We start from the raw sequence: 17341 nt of genomic DNA, 5'->3' as shown, positions 1-17341 counted from the left end.
AAATTCAGTTCACAAAGCACATGATTGTACCCACCACCACGGCATGTTTTCGTCTTACACAAGTGTCTTTGCACGCTTATATTTTCGAGTAATAATAATGCAGAAGTGTGTCACCAATCTATCCTCTTCGATGAACATGGTGAAGTAAACAATGGGAAACAAATCATTGAAAATAACCAATTTTTTAAAACATAATCATACAGGTAAAAAAAATTTACTGGCCAAGTGGCAGCAGGAGAAAACACACGTAAACGTTAAGTAAATATGCAAGCTTTCAGAGTCAGTGGCTCCTTCTTCTGGCAGAAGGGTTAAAAGAGCAAGGAAGAGGGATGAAGGAAAGGAAGAAAGATGGAAGACTGGGTTTAACATCCTGCCGACGACGAGGTCATTAGGGATGGAGCACAAGCTTGGATTGAATCAACAAAGGGGAAAGGAATCAGCTGTGCTCTTGTGAAGGAACAATCCCGGCATTTGCCTTGAGTGATTAAGGGAAATCATGGAAAACCTAAATCTGGATGGCTGGACAAGGGTTAGGATCACCATCCTCCCGAATGCGAGTCCAGTGTGCTAACCACTGCATCACCTCACTCGGCAGGGGTGGACCTCGCTCAGTCCTTTTCCTTCACACCTCTTTCTCTCCCTTCAACCCTTCTGCCAGAAGAAGCAACCACTGGCTCAAAAAGCTTGCACAATTCCTTAACTTTCGTGTGTTTTTTCTCCTGCCACCGCATGGTAAGTAAACAATGTGCAATATTTGCTACCAGCTTCAGTGTAACAGGTCATGCAAATAAATCTAAAGAAATGTTTGTTGCTAGTGTGCAAAGGAACAGAAACAACACAGTTGCAACCATGTTGCGGACTTTGTCAGAAACAGGGTTGCGAACAGAAAAATGATTTTAAACATTGTGTAAATGGAGCTTTATACATCCCCACAGTATAACACACACACACACACACACACACACACACACACACACACACACACACACACACACACACATTCTCTGGACAGCAATTCCCCGAACCCTGAACACAGTGTACTCACATCTGCATCATCTGGTTGGCCTCACCATCCATGAGTCTCTGGAAGGACGGGTAGCTGGTGTAGATGTCCCACTTGTGACCGGACGGTAGGCGGTTCGCCAGCTTTGTCGCCTCCATCGCAGCTCGGAAGCCCGTCTGCCCAAACACAAAACATGGCCAGATGAAAATAATAACTAGAAATATCCTAGACAGAGATGCATAATCTATATGGAAATTTTTCACTTCTAGTATTGTAGTAATAAAGTGTGCAGTTTACACCAATTCACTTTTGCTATAACCACATATAGCTGACGTCAGGGAAGATCAGTTTGGATTCCGTAGAAATGTTGGAACATGTGAGGCAAAACTGACCCTATGACTTATCTTAGAAGATAGATTAAGGAAAGGCAAACCTACATTTCTAGCATTTGTAGACTCAGAGAAAGCTTTTGACAATGTTGAACGGCATAATCTCTTTCAAAGTCTGAAGGTGGCAGAGGTAAAATGTAGGGAGCGAAAGGCTATTAACAATTTGTACAGAAACCAGATGGCAGTTATAAAGAGTCGAGGGATATGAAAGGGAAGCAGTGGTTGGAAAGGGAGTGAGACAGGGTTGTAGCCTCTCCCCGATGTTATTCAATCTGTATATTGAGCAAGCAGTAAAGGAAAAAAAAGAAAAATTCGGAGTAAGTATTAAAATCCATGGAGAAGAAATAAAAACTCTGAGGTTTGCCGATGACAATGTAACTCTGTCATAGACAGCAAAGGACCTGGAAGAAAAGCTGAACGGAATGGACAGTGTCTTGAAAGGAGGAGGTAAGATGAACATCAACAAAAGCAAAACGAGGATAATGGAATGTAGTCGAATTAAATTGGGTGATGCTGAGGGAATTAGATTAGGAAATGAGACGCTTAAAGTAGTAGATGAATTTTGCTATTTGAGAAGCAAAATAACTGATGATGGTTGAAGTAGAGAAGATATAAAATGTAGACTGGCTATGGCAAGGAAAGCGTTTCTGAAGAAGAGAAATTTGTTAACATCGAGTATAGATTTAAGTGTCAGGAAGTCGTTTCTGAAAGTATTTGTATGGAGTGCAGCCATGTATAGAGGTGAAAAATGGACGATAAATAGTTTAGACAAGAAAAGAATAGAAGATTTTGAAATATGGTGCTATAGAAGAATGCTGAAGATTAGATCACGTAGCTAATGAGGAGGTACTGAACAGAAATGGGGAGAAGAGGAATTTGTGGCACAACTTGACTAGAAGAAGGGATCAGTTGGTAGGACATGTTCTGAGGCATCAAAGCATCATTAATTTAGTATTGGAGGGCAGTGCGGAGGGTAAAAATCGTAGAGGGAGACCAAGGGGTGAATACATTAAGCAGATTCAGAAGGTTGTGGGTTGCAGTTATTGTGTTGTGTTGTGTTGTGTTTTTGTTTTTCTTTAGGGTACAAAAAACAACTGGGGTCATGCATGCCAAAGTCAAAAGCTACAGAACACCAGCACAGACAGGAGGTAAATGATTATAAGTCAGTCCCAATTGACAACAGAAGACGGCTAATAACAGGAAAGTGTAAAAAGGGGTAAAAAAGACACCATACAGAAATGGAGGTCCAAAATTAAAAATGTAATGGCCTGCGCCATATTGCTTTGGCAGATAAAAAGTAAAACACGATCGATAGCCCGCTCGTCACTCACTAAAACAGCTGATAAATCGAACGGAAATCCCAAGCTGGAACGTAAATGGTTAAAAAAAAGGGCATCAGGGAGTGGCGGACACTTAAAATTTGGTCACAAAACGGTGGGGTAGCCCCACTCAGTGAATGACGATGGCTAGAAAGGCAGTGCTCAATACGCAGCTGAGTTAAAATCATCTCCTGGCGGGAGAGCCGAGAGGAGGACATCCAAGGCTTAATAAGTCAAAGCTTATTCCTGTGAAGGGAGGACCATTGGCGATGCCAATGGGACACCACCTCCTGACACGACGGCAACACAGGAATCAACGGAGGGAATATAGGTACTCGCAGGCTGAAGTACGAGAGGACTGCAGCTTTGGCAGCAGCCTCATTGCCTGGCAGACTGACATGACTGAGAACCCACAGAAAAAGGACACTGGCTCCACCAAGAGTGAGCAAGTGACAGTTTTCCTGGATCCACTACACAAACGGATGGGCAGTGTACAGTGCACGTAGACTTTAAAGGGCACTGAATGAGTCTGACCAGAGGACACAATTGAAAAGGCTGTGTCGCCGGATGGACTACATGGCCTGATACAAGGCAAAGAGCTCGGCGGTAAGTATTGAGGAGTGTGCCGGAAGCCGATATCGAAAGACACGGATGCCAATGACAAAGGCACACCCGACGCCATGAAAAGGATGTGAAGCTGAAGGCGATGGACCGAGGCTGGAGTAGTGTCCTTAGGAAGCGAAAGAAGGCCAAGGTTGACACGGGCCGCTTCACGAAGCCAAGGTGGAGAAGGGTTCACACCCACAGGGAAAGCTGCATGTAGCGTGAAGTTAATCAGCCATAGCCAGTGCTGAAAGCAGACTCCAGGAGGTAACAGAGAAGAAGGACAAGCCCCCATACTGATAATCACAGGAATCATCAAGGAAGGAGGCATAGGACGTGTGGCCACACATGGCAGACAAACGGCACGCATACCTGCTGAGGAGAAAGTCATGGCGGTAGGACAGTGGTAGTTCAGCAGTTTTGGCATACAGACTGTCAACCGGGCTGGTGTAAAAGGCGCTTGTGACCAAACGGATGCCACGATGATGGATAGTGTTGAGACAGTGTAAAAGGGATGGGCGTGCAGATGCATAAACAAAGCACCCATAGTCGAGTTTGGAATGGACAAGGGATCGGTACAAACGGAGCAGGGTGGTTCGATCGGAACCCCAGGAAGTACCATAGAGGACACACAGGACAGTGAGGGATAACGTACAGTGGGCTGCCAGATATGGGAGGATCAAGAGAGTTTCCTATCGAGCATGAGCTCCAGGAATTTCGTAGTGTCAACGAACGGAGTAGGTTGCAGTAGTTACTTGGAGATGAAGAAGCATGCACAGGATAGAGTAGCATGGAGAGCCGCGTCAAACCAGTTTCTGGACTGAAGACCACAACCACAACAGCAGCAGCTTTAGGGAGTGTACAAATGTAGTATATACTAATGTGGCAAAAGTCATGGGATACTTCCTAATATCGTGTTGGACCTCCTATTGCCTAGCATAGACACAACAAGTTGTTGGAAGTCCCCAGCAGAAATACTGAGCCATGCTGCCCCTACAGCCGTCAGTAACTGCAAAAGCGTTGCCAGTGTAGATTTTGTGTACAAGCTAATCTCTCAAACACGTCCCATAAATGTTTGATGGAACTCATGTTGGGCAATCTGGATGGCCAAATCATTTCCTCAAATTGTCCAGAATGTTCTTCAAGCATTTTTGAGGGAAATCATCTTTACTCTAGTGAATGTTATTAGTTTTTATTACACACTATTGCAATTTCGGCCTTAGGTCATTATCAAGTGCTGCTGAAAAATACAGAATGTTTAAAAAATTATTTTACAGATTCATTACGTATCTCAATGTTACGCCTCTTATACAAACCATTTTAACTATGTAGCCATGTTACTTACATATTATGGCTTTAAGCCATGTCAATGTAATGTAAGCTGACGCATTTATATGTCGTAGTCAGTCCTGTTAAATACAATTGTGTCGTCGTTCCACAGTGCCAGCACACATATTCAAACATCGTAAAACAACATAATCTGTAAATGCACATGTTCGTTAACCCATCACGAGTCACACATGCATTAGACCACAGCTGCAGACTACTGTTTGCAGGCTACTAATAACCGTTTTGGCACGTAAAAGGATGACATATATTGTTTTACTACATGTTGAGCACCATTGCAGTCCAACGACTGTATTGGGAAGCAAAGAGTATGCCCTCGTTGCACAATTATGAAGTCTGCTATAAAATCTTACAGGACTTATTCTTAAACCGTGGTTTAAGAGTTAGTCAGTAAGCCTGGTGTACCAAGGCAGCAGTGGAAATGTTGCAACTTAAGGAGAATCTATAAGGGGCGTTCAAACAGAAACAAGCCGGAGGCATAATTACATAAACCAGTACCTGTATGTTAGAAGTACTGACCCTGGCTGTTGTCCCACTGTGACGCAAGGCAGTGAATGGCTGTCTCATAAAATTCCCGGGGCTGCGATGTTAACCAGTTCCGCACGTACAGTTGGACTTCGTCATCCGACGTGAATCGTTTTCCCCTCAGAGTCTTTTTAAGGGGACCAAAAATGGCATAATCACAAGGAGAGAGGTCCGGACTGTATGGAGAGTCGCCGAGAACCTCCCATTTGAATTTATGCAGGAGTGCCGTGACTGTGTTGGCCGTAGGAGGCTTTGCATTGTTGTGGAGCAGAATGACCCCACGGGTGAGATTGCCTCGTCGTTTTGATTTGATCACTCGGCAGAGGGTGGTCAAGGTTTGTGAGTAATGCTGGGCATTCACTATTGTCCCATGGTGCAGGAAGTGAATCAGAATGGGGCCATATTGGTCAAAGAAGAACGTCAGCATAACCTTTCCTGCACTCGTGTGGCTGGCCTTGGCTTTTTATGGTGATGGTGACCACGGATGCTTCCACTGGAGACTTAATCGTCTTGATTCTGGTTCGAAGTGATGACACCGTGACTCATCTTCAGCCACCATTTGTTCCAGGAACGCATTCCCTTCCCGAGCATAGTGCTGCAGATGAGCAAAACAGTGGTCCATCCGACATGCTTCCTGGTGTGGTTGAAAACTGTGGGATATCCACTGGGCACACACTTTGCGCAAGTGCAGTCAGTCCATCATAATGGTGTGAACACTTCTGACACTCAATCCGACCGTGGCAGCTACGGCTTTCACTGTCACTCGGTCCTGGGTAATGAGTGCATCCATCAGCTGGACAATGTCATCAGTAATGCGGTGAGGTGTTCCAGACCGTGCATCATCGGCTACAGACACCCGTCCTTCCCTGAAGTGCTTGTGACATGCCTTGACCGTTGCAAGGGACACACAACGTTCACTGTGCACTTGTGACATTCGTCGATGAATGTCCATTCCTCCTACTCCTTCCGCTGTCAGAAAACAAACAACACCTCTTTGCTCTTCTTTTGCAGCCTCCAAGTCACTGTTCGCAATGCGACTGGCAGCATTGGACAATTGATGCTTGCTGCAGCTAGCTCTGTATAGTCACATGACACGCACGCGTGCCGTCTAGCGACGGGCTGTGAACTTCCACGCTCTGGTCAGAACAACACCTCGTTACACACGCCATGTATTACTCTCCTGTCACCAGTCTGCGCATTCCACACTCGGGCTCGTTTCTTTTTGAATGCCCGTTATGGATGAATTCTTAACCCACCCAATCACTGTGAATGAGTGCTGCATGTATAACGGTGGCCCCAAAACAAAGGAGCAAAGCAAGCAGTGAACACTATAGAATCACCTAAAAAAGGCCAAGACCCGACCGTCATTAGTCAAGGTGTTGCTCACAAGGGAACCTCCCCATCGCACCCCCCTCAGATTAAGTTATAAGTTGGCACAGTGGATAGGCCTTGAAAAACTGAAAACAGATCAATCGAGAAAACAGGAAGAAGTTGTGTGGAACTATGAAAAAAATTAGCAAAACATACAAACTGAGTAGTCCATGCGCTAGATATGCAACAACAACAACGTGAACTCGGGAGCGCCATGGTGCCGTGGTTAGCGTGAGTGACTGCGGAACAAGAGGTCCCTGGTTAAAGTCTGCCCTCGACTGAAAATTTTACTTTCTTTATTTTCGCAAAGTTATGATCTGTCCGTTCGTTCATTGACGTCTCTCTTCACTGTAATAAGTTTAGTGTCTGTGTTTTGCGACTGCAACGCAAAACCGTGCAATTAGTAGACGAAAGGACATGCCTCTCCAATGGGAACCGAAAACATTTGATCGCAAGGTCATAGGTCAACCGATTCCTCCACAGGAAAACACGTCTGATATATTCTATACGACACTGGTGACGGCATGTGCGTCACATGACAGGAATATGTTGTCGACTCACCTAACTTGTACTCTTGGCGAATGGGTAAAAAGATTCTTCTACCTTGCCCGATTTAGGTTTTCTTGTGGATGTGATAATCACTCCCAAAAAAGTGATGAAAACATAAGAGTTTGTCACATAAACTGAAAATAAAAAATTAAACTTTTCACTCGAGGGAACACTTGAACCTAGGACCTCTTGTTCCGTAGCTACTCTCGCTAACCACGGGACCACGGCGCTCCTTGACTCCCATTGACCTTGATGTTGCCTATCTTCGCATGGAAGCTCTGTGAGGGGGGTGTTTCTCATCCGTGACTGTACCCCATTTCAATCTGCACACCACACGGTCACACATACTACTGCTTTGGCCTGTCTAATTCTGCCTCATCCCCCTTATTGTCCTGACACGAGATTCACTTACTTCTCGCTCCTTCCTCAGACAATGAAACCATTGTGCGGCAGGCATTTCCATAACAACGGTAAAGTAATTTTTGAGGTGGAACAGTTCCCAAACAGCCAAAATGCAAATTTCTGCATCCAAGGCCTCCGTCAAAGCCTCTGTCAAGTCCTCCACCATTGCAGAAAATGTATCACACTGAAGACTGAACACATAGGGAAGAATCAAAATTGTGTATTGCGAGAAGTTTATGTCTCTCCTAAAACGTTCTCAAGCCATTCCTGAAGAATCTAATCAAGAGCTATCTAAGAGTAACTTTTCACCTATGACTGCTTGCACCACCCAGGAAGAAGATGGCAGCACAAGTCCTTGAGATTCCAGATTTTCATGTGTACCAGTACCAGCTATTGACATTCATATACATCACTTATTGACAGTTAAGTTAACAGAGATTTAAAGTATTCTACATCATTCTATGGTATGAAAATGTGTGCTCAGTTAGAGAAAACTGCAGTAAGCACTTTACCGTTTGACGGACAGAACTTGAATGAGTGTCAAAATACAGGAACAGCACAAATGTGGAAAATGCCAGAGTGGCCATCATGCCCAACAGGAAGGGCATAGTGGCCAGATAGCTCAAAAGGTCTAAACAAATTGAGAAAATCCAGTTTTAACTCTGAGGAAGTGTACTGGGGGAAAAAGAACTCATTTACAGAACAATTTACATACAGAGAATTAAAAAATTATTACATAATACAAATACTATTTACTTTTTTTATGAAAATTTCATTATTACTACCAAGAAAAAGTAAAAAAATTTAGGCACAGCTTTCACACAGTCATTTTCAACTTTGTCAACAGCAACATATTTGTGGGTTCACACTTCATATCCTGGGCACCTGACCTCAACTGCAATGTTGGAAATCTTTTCCAGAAAACAGCAACTGTATAACAACAATAATAATAATAATAATAATAATATAATAATAATAAAATGATATAATTAAAATGGAAAAAATTGAAGGATAGTACAACTGAATTATTAGTAAATCTTCTACGTGTACGAAATTGTGCTATTCTTCATCACTTTACCTTGCATCGCCTCTCTCTCTCTCTCTCTCTCTCTCTCTCTCTCTCTCTCTCTCTGTGTGTGTGTGTGTGTGTGTGTGTGTGTCCATCACTATACATTTTCGCCTTCTAAAAGCTCTTATATTTCTGTTAATCTGACGAAATAGGACTGTGGACTTCCTCTCATACATTTCAATTGTAGACACAGGCAGCTGACTCCAAGGACACCACTGCCTTTCAATATGAAGGGAATTCTCCCAACTTAGCACCACTTCACTTCAATAAAAATACTTAGTCTTCTCTTATTCAGAATCACTTATAACACAAAACACTCGTAGCAGTCATACTTCAAGCAATAGAGAGAAACAAAAACCACGTACAAAGAAAAGTGAATGATGATATTCGTTCATTAGTCTGTTCGCTACTGCGCATTCATAATTAATGTCTTTGCCGACACTTACGGTTGGTCTTTGTTTCTGTCATTATTGCTGTTTCATAAATTTTAACTTTACCATATCCACGGGGGTCTTTCACCATGTACCTACACACAACCCACTCCTTTGTAGCAATTTTGATATTCTTATTAAAGTTATATGAAACATTATTCCTCTCAGACAGTTGAAATGATCTGCACCGCAAATCCTTAACTCCCACACACAAAAATATTCTGTGCAACAACAGGACATGGTCATAAATTTATTTTTCTTGTTTTTGAGGTGAAAATGACTGAAACCCTCTAAAGACCTTCTCATTGTCAGTATTTAATATTTGTTCACATAAACGACAGAAAAAATGTAACAATTCAGGGTATGTATATTAGTCACTGGCTGAGGATTGTGCCTGCCTACACACTATTCCACAAAAATAGTTGTTAGTTGGTGACGATGTCCAATGAAGCAATCATCGACAGGAGAATGTGTGGCTGTCACCACTCTTTCATAACAATTATTTTACAACAACCTAACTTGTGATGTAAATTTGTAATAAATACATGGAGTGTGAAGTTACCTTAGATAAAAGGTCTCAAAAGGAAACAAAACATGACTGCAAGACGAGAAATATCTTGGCTCCTTCAAATGACTGACTGAGGGGGTTTTGAGTGGCGCCTTTATGCAATTTCATTAGAATTTCAACACTGTACATACTAGCAAATTCAAATGGCTGCTATGACATTATGCCTCCCTTTCCCCTACATGTTCATCAATGAAAAACATGAGACGACATTCGATTTCTTGTTCAGTTATTTGAGGTAAAAACACATTTGCCATGTACTCATAGAAAATGGGACCACACATTCAACAACTTTTTCTTATCATCCAATCCCCCGTGTTCTTGAGGGAGATAATTCCTGGTGTAATAACTAACAGCACACGAAGAACATTGGGGAATTGATAATCTGAAAGTTGTTGGATGCATTGTCCCAGATTCTATGAGTACCTGGAAGACGTGTTTCTGCCTCAGATAACTGAACACTAGCAGCAATGGTCTATCATGTTTTTCATTGATGGACATGTAGGGGATGGTGGGGATAATGGTTAGTGCAGTCATGATTGTGATTTAAATTTGTAACTCCACACATTGCTGCAATTGTACAGAGCCAGTGACTCCCCTTCTGGCAAAAGGGTTGCAGGGGAAGAAAGAGGAGTGAAGGAAAAGGAATGGTGAGGTCTAGGAAATGGAATGAGGTTGGAAAAGTCACCCATAATGCCAAGTCAGGGGAGACTTACTGGACAGGATGAGATGGAAAGGCTGATCTCTTGGGGACTAGACAGGATGAGATCTGAAAACATGAGAGCTTAAAGGTGAAAAATACAGTAATACACAAGACAGAGATTACTACTGAAACATCGTGCACGAGTTAATAAGAGTGGATGGCTAAGTGCACTGAGTGTGGTATAGAATGGAGGAGGGAAAATAGGTCAGAAAATACAAGATACAGGAAACTAAACAAGAGTCAAGAATGGAGTAGTAGTAGTAGTAGTAGTAGTAGTAGTAGTTGTTGTTGTTGTTGTTGTTGTGGTCTTCACTCCTGAGACTGGTTTGATGCAGCTCTCCATGCTACTCTATCCTGTGCAAGCTTCTTCATCTCCCAGTGCCTACTGCAGCCTACATCCTTCTGAATCTGCTTAGTGTATTCATCTCTTGGTCTACCTCTACGATTTTTACCCTCCACGCTGCCCTCCAATACTAAATTGGTGACCCTCGATGTCTCAGAACATGTCCTACCAACCGATCCCTTCTTCTAGTCAAGTTGTGCTACAAGCTCCTCTTCTCCCCAATTCTATTCAATACCTCCTCATTAGTTATGTGATCTACCCATCTAATCTTCAGCATTCTTCTGTAGCACCACATTTCGAAAGCTTCTATTCTCTTCTTGTCTAAACTATTTATCGTCCAAGTTTCACTTCCATACATGGCTACACTCCATACAAATACTTTCAGAAACGACTTCCTGACATTTAAATCTATACTCGATGTTAACAAATTTTCCTTCTTCAGAAATGCTTCCCTTCCCATTGCCAGGCTACATTTTATATCCTCTCTACTTCGACCATCATCAGTTATTTTGCTCCCCAAATAGCAAAACTCCTTTACTACTTTAAGTGTCTCATTTCCTAATCTAATACCCTCAGCATCACCCGACTTAATTCGACTACATTCCATTATCCTAGATTTGCTTTTGTTGATGATCATCTTATACCCTCTTTTCAAGACACTGTCCATTCCGTTCAACTGCTCTTCCAAGTCCTTTGCTGTCTCTGAAAGAATTACAATGTCATCAGCGAACCTCAAAGTTTTTATTTCTTCTCCATGGATTTTAATACCCACTCCGACTTTTCTTTTGTTTCCTTTATTGCTTGCTCAATATACAGATTGAATAACATCGGGGAGAGGCTACAACCGTGTCTCACTCCCTTCCCAACGACTGCTTGCCTTTCATACCCCTCGACTCTTATAACTGCCATCTGCTTTCTGTACAAATTGTAAATAGCCTTTCGCTCCCTGCATTTTACCCCTGCCACCATCAGAATTTGAAAGAGAGTATTCCAATCAACGTTGTCAAAAGCTTTCTCTAAGTCTACAAATGCTAGAAACGTAGGTTTCTCTTTCCTTAATCTTTCTTCTAAGATAAGTCGTAAGGTCAGTATTCCCTCACGTGTTCCAACATTTCTACGGAATCCAAACTGATCTTCCCCGAGGTTGGCTTCTATCAGTTTTTCCATTCGTCTGTAAAGAATTTGCGTTAGTATTTTGCAGCTGTGACTTATTAAACTGATATTTCGGTAATATTCACATCTGTCAACACCTGCTTTCTTTGGGATTGGAATTATTACATTCTTCTTGAAGTCTGAGGGTATTTCACCTGTCTCGTACATCTTGCTCACCAGATGGTAGAGTTTTGTCAGGACTGGCTCTCCCAAGGCTATCAGTAGTTCTAATGGAATGTTGTGTATTCCGGGAGCTTTGTTTCGACTCTGGTCTTTCAGTGCTCTGTCAAACTCTTCACGCAGTATCATATCTCCCATTTCATCTTCATCTACACCCTCTTCCATTTCCATAATATTGTCTTCAAGTACATCACCCTTGTATAGACCCTCTATATACTCCTTCCGCCTTTCTGCTTTCCCTTAGTAGTTATTGACAATAAATTATGAGAGCAAAGAAATTAATGTAAATCGAGGCCAGGTGGGTGGCTGCAGAGTTATGAGAAACTTGTGTGTGCTGGAAGAACCAAGACGGCACATGTGGAGAAACAGGCACTGAGATCGTGACAGTCATACTGTAGAGCACACCTTGTAACAGGATATTGTGTGCTGCCGCTATTCACCCTCTGGCTATATCAATTCATCCTAAGTGATAACTTGGTGGTAGTCACGACGATCCTAAATGCTGAAAAATGTTTGCATAACAGGTGGTAAATGACGTGTTGTTTCACAGATGGCTCTCCCTTTGACAGTATAAGTTTTCCCAGTTATAGGGCTGGTACAGGTGGTGTTTTTCTTTTTTTCTTCTTCTTTTCTTTTTCCATCAGTTTACTGACCGGTTTGATGTGGTGATGTGGCCCACCACGAATTCCTTTCCTGTGCTAACCTCTTCATCTCAGAGTAGCACTTGCAACCTACGTCCTCAATTATTTGCTTGACGTATTCCAATCTCTGTCTTCCTCTACAGTTTTTGCCCTCTACAGCTCCCTCTAGTACCATGGAAGTCATTCCCTCATGTCTTAGCAGATGTCCTATCATCCTGTCCCTTCTCCTTATCAGTGTTTTCCACATATTCCTTTCCTCTCCGATTCTGCGTAGAACCTCCTCATTCCTTACCTTATCAGTCCACCTAATTTTCAACATTCATCTATAGCACCACATCTCAAATGCTTCGATTCTCTTCTGTTCCGGTTTTCCCACAGTCCATGTTTCACTACCATACAATGCTGTACTCCAGACATACATCCTCAGAAATTTCTTCCTCAAATTAAGGCCGGTATTTGATATTAGTAGACTTCTCTTGGCCAGAAATGCTTTTTTTGCCATAGCGAGTCTGCTTTTGATGTCCTCCTTGCTCCGTCCGTCATTGTTATTTTACCGCCTAGGTAGCAAAATTCCTTAACTTCACTGACTTCGTGACTATCAGTCCTGATGTTAAGTTTCTCGCTGTTCTCATTTCTACTACTTCTCATTACCTTCGTCTTTCTCCGATTTACTCTCTAACCGTACTGTGTACTCATTAGACTGTTCATTCCGTTCAGCAGATCATTTAATTCTTCTTCACTTTCAGTCAGGATAGCAATGTCATCAGCGAATCGTATCGTTGATATCCTTTCACCTTGTATTTTAATTCCACTCCTGAACCTTTCTTTTATTTCCATCATTGCTTCCTCAATGTGCAGATTTAAGAGTAGGGGCAAAAGGCTACAGCCTTGTCTTGGGTGAAATTGGCAAGACTTGCAGTGGGGATGATCACTAGGGTAGGAGCCGTAGCACAGGCAGATGAGTGCAAAAGGAGTATAGGGCCTGACAAGGATATTGCGAGGATTGGGAGGGCAACAAAAAGCTATTCTAGGTGTGGTGAACACAATGCTGGATAGAATGGACCTCATTTCTGGACACGATTTTAGGAAAAAACACACACACACACACACACACACACACACACACACACACATCAGAGGAGCAAGCTTATCAGCAGAATCTGTTGTTACAAGTACAGTAACATTTTCTTTCTCAGAATTGCCAGCATTGTATACAAATTCATTCCCCTTATAGCTGACTACTTTTCCCCTTTAGGCAGTGAGAAACAAAAGTGCAGTTTCATCTGAGTTAGAAACTCTACTTGTGTCATTTGCTGTTCCCAATTTTCCCCCCAAATGACATTCTATTTCTACAAACGAGTTACATATTTGTTGCTCAGTGGTCTTTTCGTGCATAGTTCCCAAGTTTTGTGCCATTCTGTAACACAGAATTGGATGCCTTTTCATAAGTGATATATAGCTCGTACTGCCTTGTCTTACTTCAGTAAAGTGCTTTTTTCCTTTGATTTTGCTTATTATTTGCTGTTCACTGTCCAGCAATACTTCCTTTGCTACTGGACAGTGCACATTTGCAGTTGACAAAAGCCAGCGTAATAGAATATTTACCCAATCCTCAGTAAGTATAACAGAAGGACCAAAGTTATGCAATAGGGACGTTTGCTCTCTTACTTTATAATGCAATGTCACACTTGCCACACCAAGCTCTTTGGTTGCCGTAGCCATTAGGGTGCCTGCCTGGACAGCTTCCAAAGCTTTTGTCATTTGCTCAGGATTGTAATCTTTCAATGCTCCTGTTATTGACAGTCAGTTGTTCCACTGACTGACACCAGGTCAAAGGCTGGAACCAACATTTGCAAACACGAAATTCCAAGAGAGGAATCCGTAAAATAAGAAATTTTTATCACTCGTATTCTTTACACTGATGTAAAAATAACAAAAGGTACTAGTAACTGACAGACAACGTTAAAGACTGAAATGCCACAGAAAACAATGAGCCAGTCTTGTACACCCATCCTTAACATTAACAGCTGGGATTAATCTTTTTTAACAACCTGCTTTACCTCCTACAGTATCATGGACCAGTCCAGCATAATACTGTTACTAAATTTAATTCGAAAATGTTGCACATTATGCATTGAAGACTAGTTTTACTTTAACATTTGTCTCTACTAACTGTCTTAACAAAAAGCAAATTTCAGAGTACTTGACGGCTCAACACAAAAGTTTTGTCTGAAGTACAGATAGTGTTGAGGATCAGTGGACAAAGTTCAAAACCATCGTACAATATGCATTAGATGAGTATGTGCCAAGCAAGATTGTAAGAGATGGAAAAGAGCCACCGTGGTACAACAACCTAGTTAGAAAACTGCTGCGGAAGCAAAGCGAACTTCACAGCAAACATAAACATAGCGAAAGCCTTGCAGACAAACAAAAATTACGCGAAGCGAAATGTAGTTGAGGAGGGCTATGCAAGAGGCGTTCAGGGAATTTGAAAGTAAAGTTCTGTGTACTGACTTGGCAGAAAATATTAAGAAATTTTGGTCATATGTCAAAGTGGTAGGTGGATCAAAACAAAATGTCCAGACACTCTGTGACCAAAGCAGTACTGATACAGAGGATTACAGGCTAAAGGGCGAAATACTAAATGTCTTTTTCCAAAGCTGTTTCACAGAGGAAGACTGCACTGTAGTTCCTTCTCTAGATTGTCGCACAGATGACAAAATGGTAGATATCGAAATAGACGACAGAGGGATAGAGAAACAATTAAAATCACTCAAAAGAGGAAAGGCCACTGGACCTGATGGGATACAAGTTCGATTTTACACAGAGTACGCGAAGGCACTTGCCCCCTTCTTGCAGTGGTGTACCGTAGGTCTCTAGAAGAGCTAGTGTTCCAAAGGATTGGAAAAGGGCACAGGTCATCCCCGTTTTCAAGAAAGGACGTCCAACAAATGCGCAGAACTATAGACCTATATCTCTAACGTCGATCAGTTGTAGAATTTTGGAACACGTATTATGTTCGAGTATAATGACTTTTCTGGAGACTAGAAATCTACTCTGTAGGGATCAGCATGGGTTTCGAAAAAGATAATCGTGTGAAACCCAGCTCGCGCTATTCGTCCACGAGACTCAGAGGGCCACAGACACGGGTTCCCAGGTAGATGCCGTGTTTCTCAACTTCCACAAGGCGTTCGATACAGTTCCCCACAGTCGTTTAATGAACAAAGTAAGAGCGTACAGACTATCAGACCAATTGTGTGATGGGATTGAAGAGTTCCTAGACAACAGAATGCAGGATGTCATTCTCAATGGAGAGAAGTCTTCTGAAGTAAGAGTGATTTCAGGTGTGCCGCAGGGAAGTGTCGTAGGACCGTTGCTATTCACAATACACATAACCGACCTTGTGGATAACATCGGAAGTTCACTGAGGCTTTTTGCGGATGATACTGTAGTATATCGAGAGGTTGTAACAATGGAAAATTGTACTGAAATGCAGGAGGATCTGCAACGAATTGACGCATGGTGCAGGGAATGGCAATTGAATCTCAATGTAGACAAGTGTAATGTGCTGCGAATACATAGAAAGAAAGATCCTTTATCATTTAGCTACAATATAGCAGGTCAGCAACTGGAAGCAGTTAATTCTGTGAATTATCTGGGAGTAGGTATTAGGAGCGATTTAAAACTCCAGTGGAAGACTCTGCATGAGAGACGCTCAGTAGCTCGGTACGGGCTTTTGTTGAAGTTTCGAGAACATACCTTCACCGAGGAGTCAAGCAGTATATTGCTCCCTCCTACGTATATCCCGTGAAAAGACCATGAGGATAAAATCAGAGAGATTAGAGCCCACACAGAGGCATACCGACAATCTTTCTTTCCACGAACAATACGAGACTGGAATAGAAGGGAGAACCGATAGAGGTACTCAAAGTACCCTCCGCCACACACCATCAGGTGGCTTGCGGAGTATGGATGTAGATGTACTATCAGAACATTAACAATCATGTCACAATTTATTTTTCCTCTGAAACAGCTGAGTACGTCTGCTGCTAATCTACAAGGTTGCCATATAGTAAGGCACAAAATTTTCCAATATCCACACCAAAGACAATGGTTTTACTTTCATTAACATTTAACAAATACTGAGAAGTCTCAAAAACTGGGGCACTGCCAAAGACTAGTGCCTCTACCTTACTGAGCGAAAGTATACAGCATCTGTGGTAAGGTAAATGATGGAAAATGAGCAAGAAATTGGATCCAAGTTACAAAAATCCTGGCCCATGGCACTTAGTAATGAGGCTTTATAGAAACAGTGGCATACATTAAACCTAGCAAACCTGTTTCAAATGAGCAGTGTGTAGTGTAGTGTTACATGCTGTTCAGGCAAATGACATTTCCTACTCCCTATTTATGATAAGGAAAGATGATCATGACAAAAGAGTAAAAGTAATATTAGGTAGTGCTTAAATCATGAAACACATGTTGTGTGCAGTTGTTTTGTTTCACATTTATGCAGAGTTGAACAGAGAGATGTGCAGTTTGAGAAATTGGCAAGGTGTGACGGCGAGTGAACGTTGTCAGCTGCTATTAGCAGGGCCTTTTATGTTTGGTGTCACGGCTGGGTGGTGTCATGACTGTCGAGAAGCAGACACCCTTTCCAAGGATTAAAACAGTAATGATCAATGGAAGCTCTAAAATAAAATGTCACTTACTTCTTCTCATGTCTTTGGGCTGATGTCATATTTGACT

General features: G+C 42.2%; 1 protein-coding gene across 1 annotated transcript in view; it reads right to left on the bottom strand.

The window, feature by feature from the left end:
* Positions 1–17341, bottom strand: part of LOC124719697 (exosome component 10) — a 152367-nt gene that overhangs the window by 130392 nt on the left and 4634 nt on the right. The window contains exon 2 of the mRNA XM_047244904.1: positions 1046–1179. Coding sequence (XP_047100860.1) covers positions 1046–1179 — 134 coding nt within the window. The remainder of the gene's footprint in view (positions 1–1045; positions 1180–17341) is intronic.

This window comes from Schistocerca piceifrons, chromosome 11 (assembly GCF_021461385.2).
Source record: "Schistocerca piceifrons isolate TAMUIC-IGC-003096 chromosome 11, iqSchPice1.1, whole genome shotgun sequence".
NCBI lineage: Eukaryota > Metazoa > Arthropoda > Insecta > Orthoptera > Acrididae > Schistocerca > Schistocerca piceifrons.
This window is presented reverse-complemented; position numbering and strand designations above follow the sequence as displayed.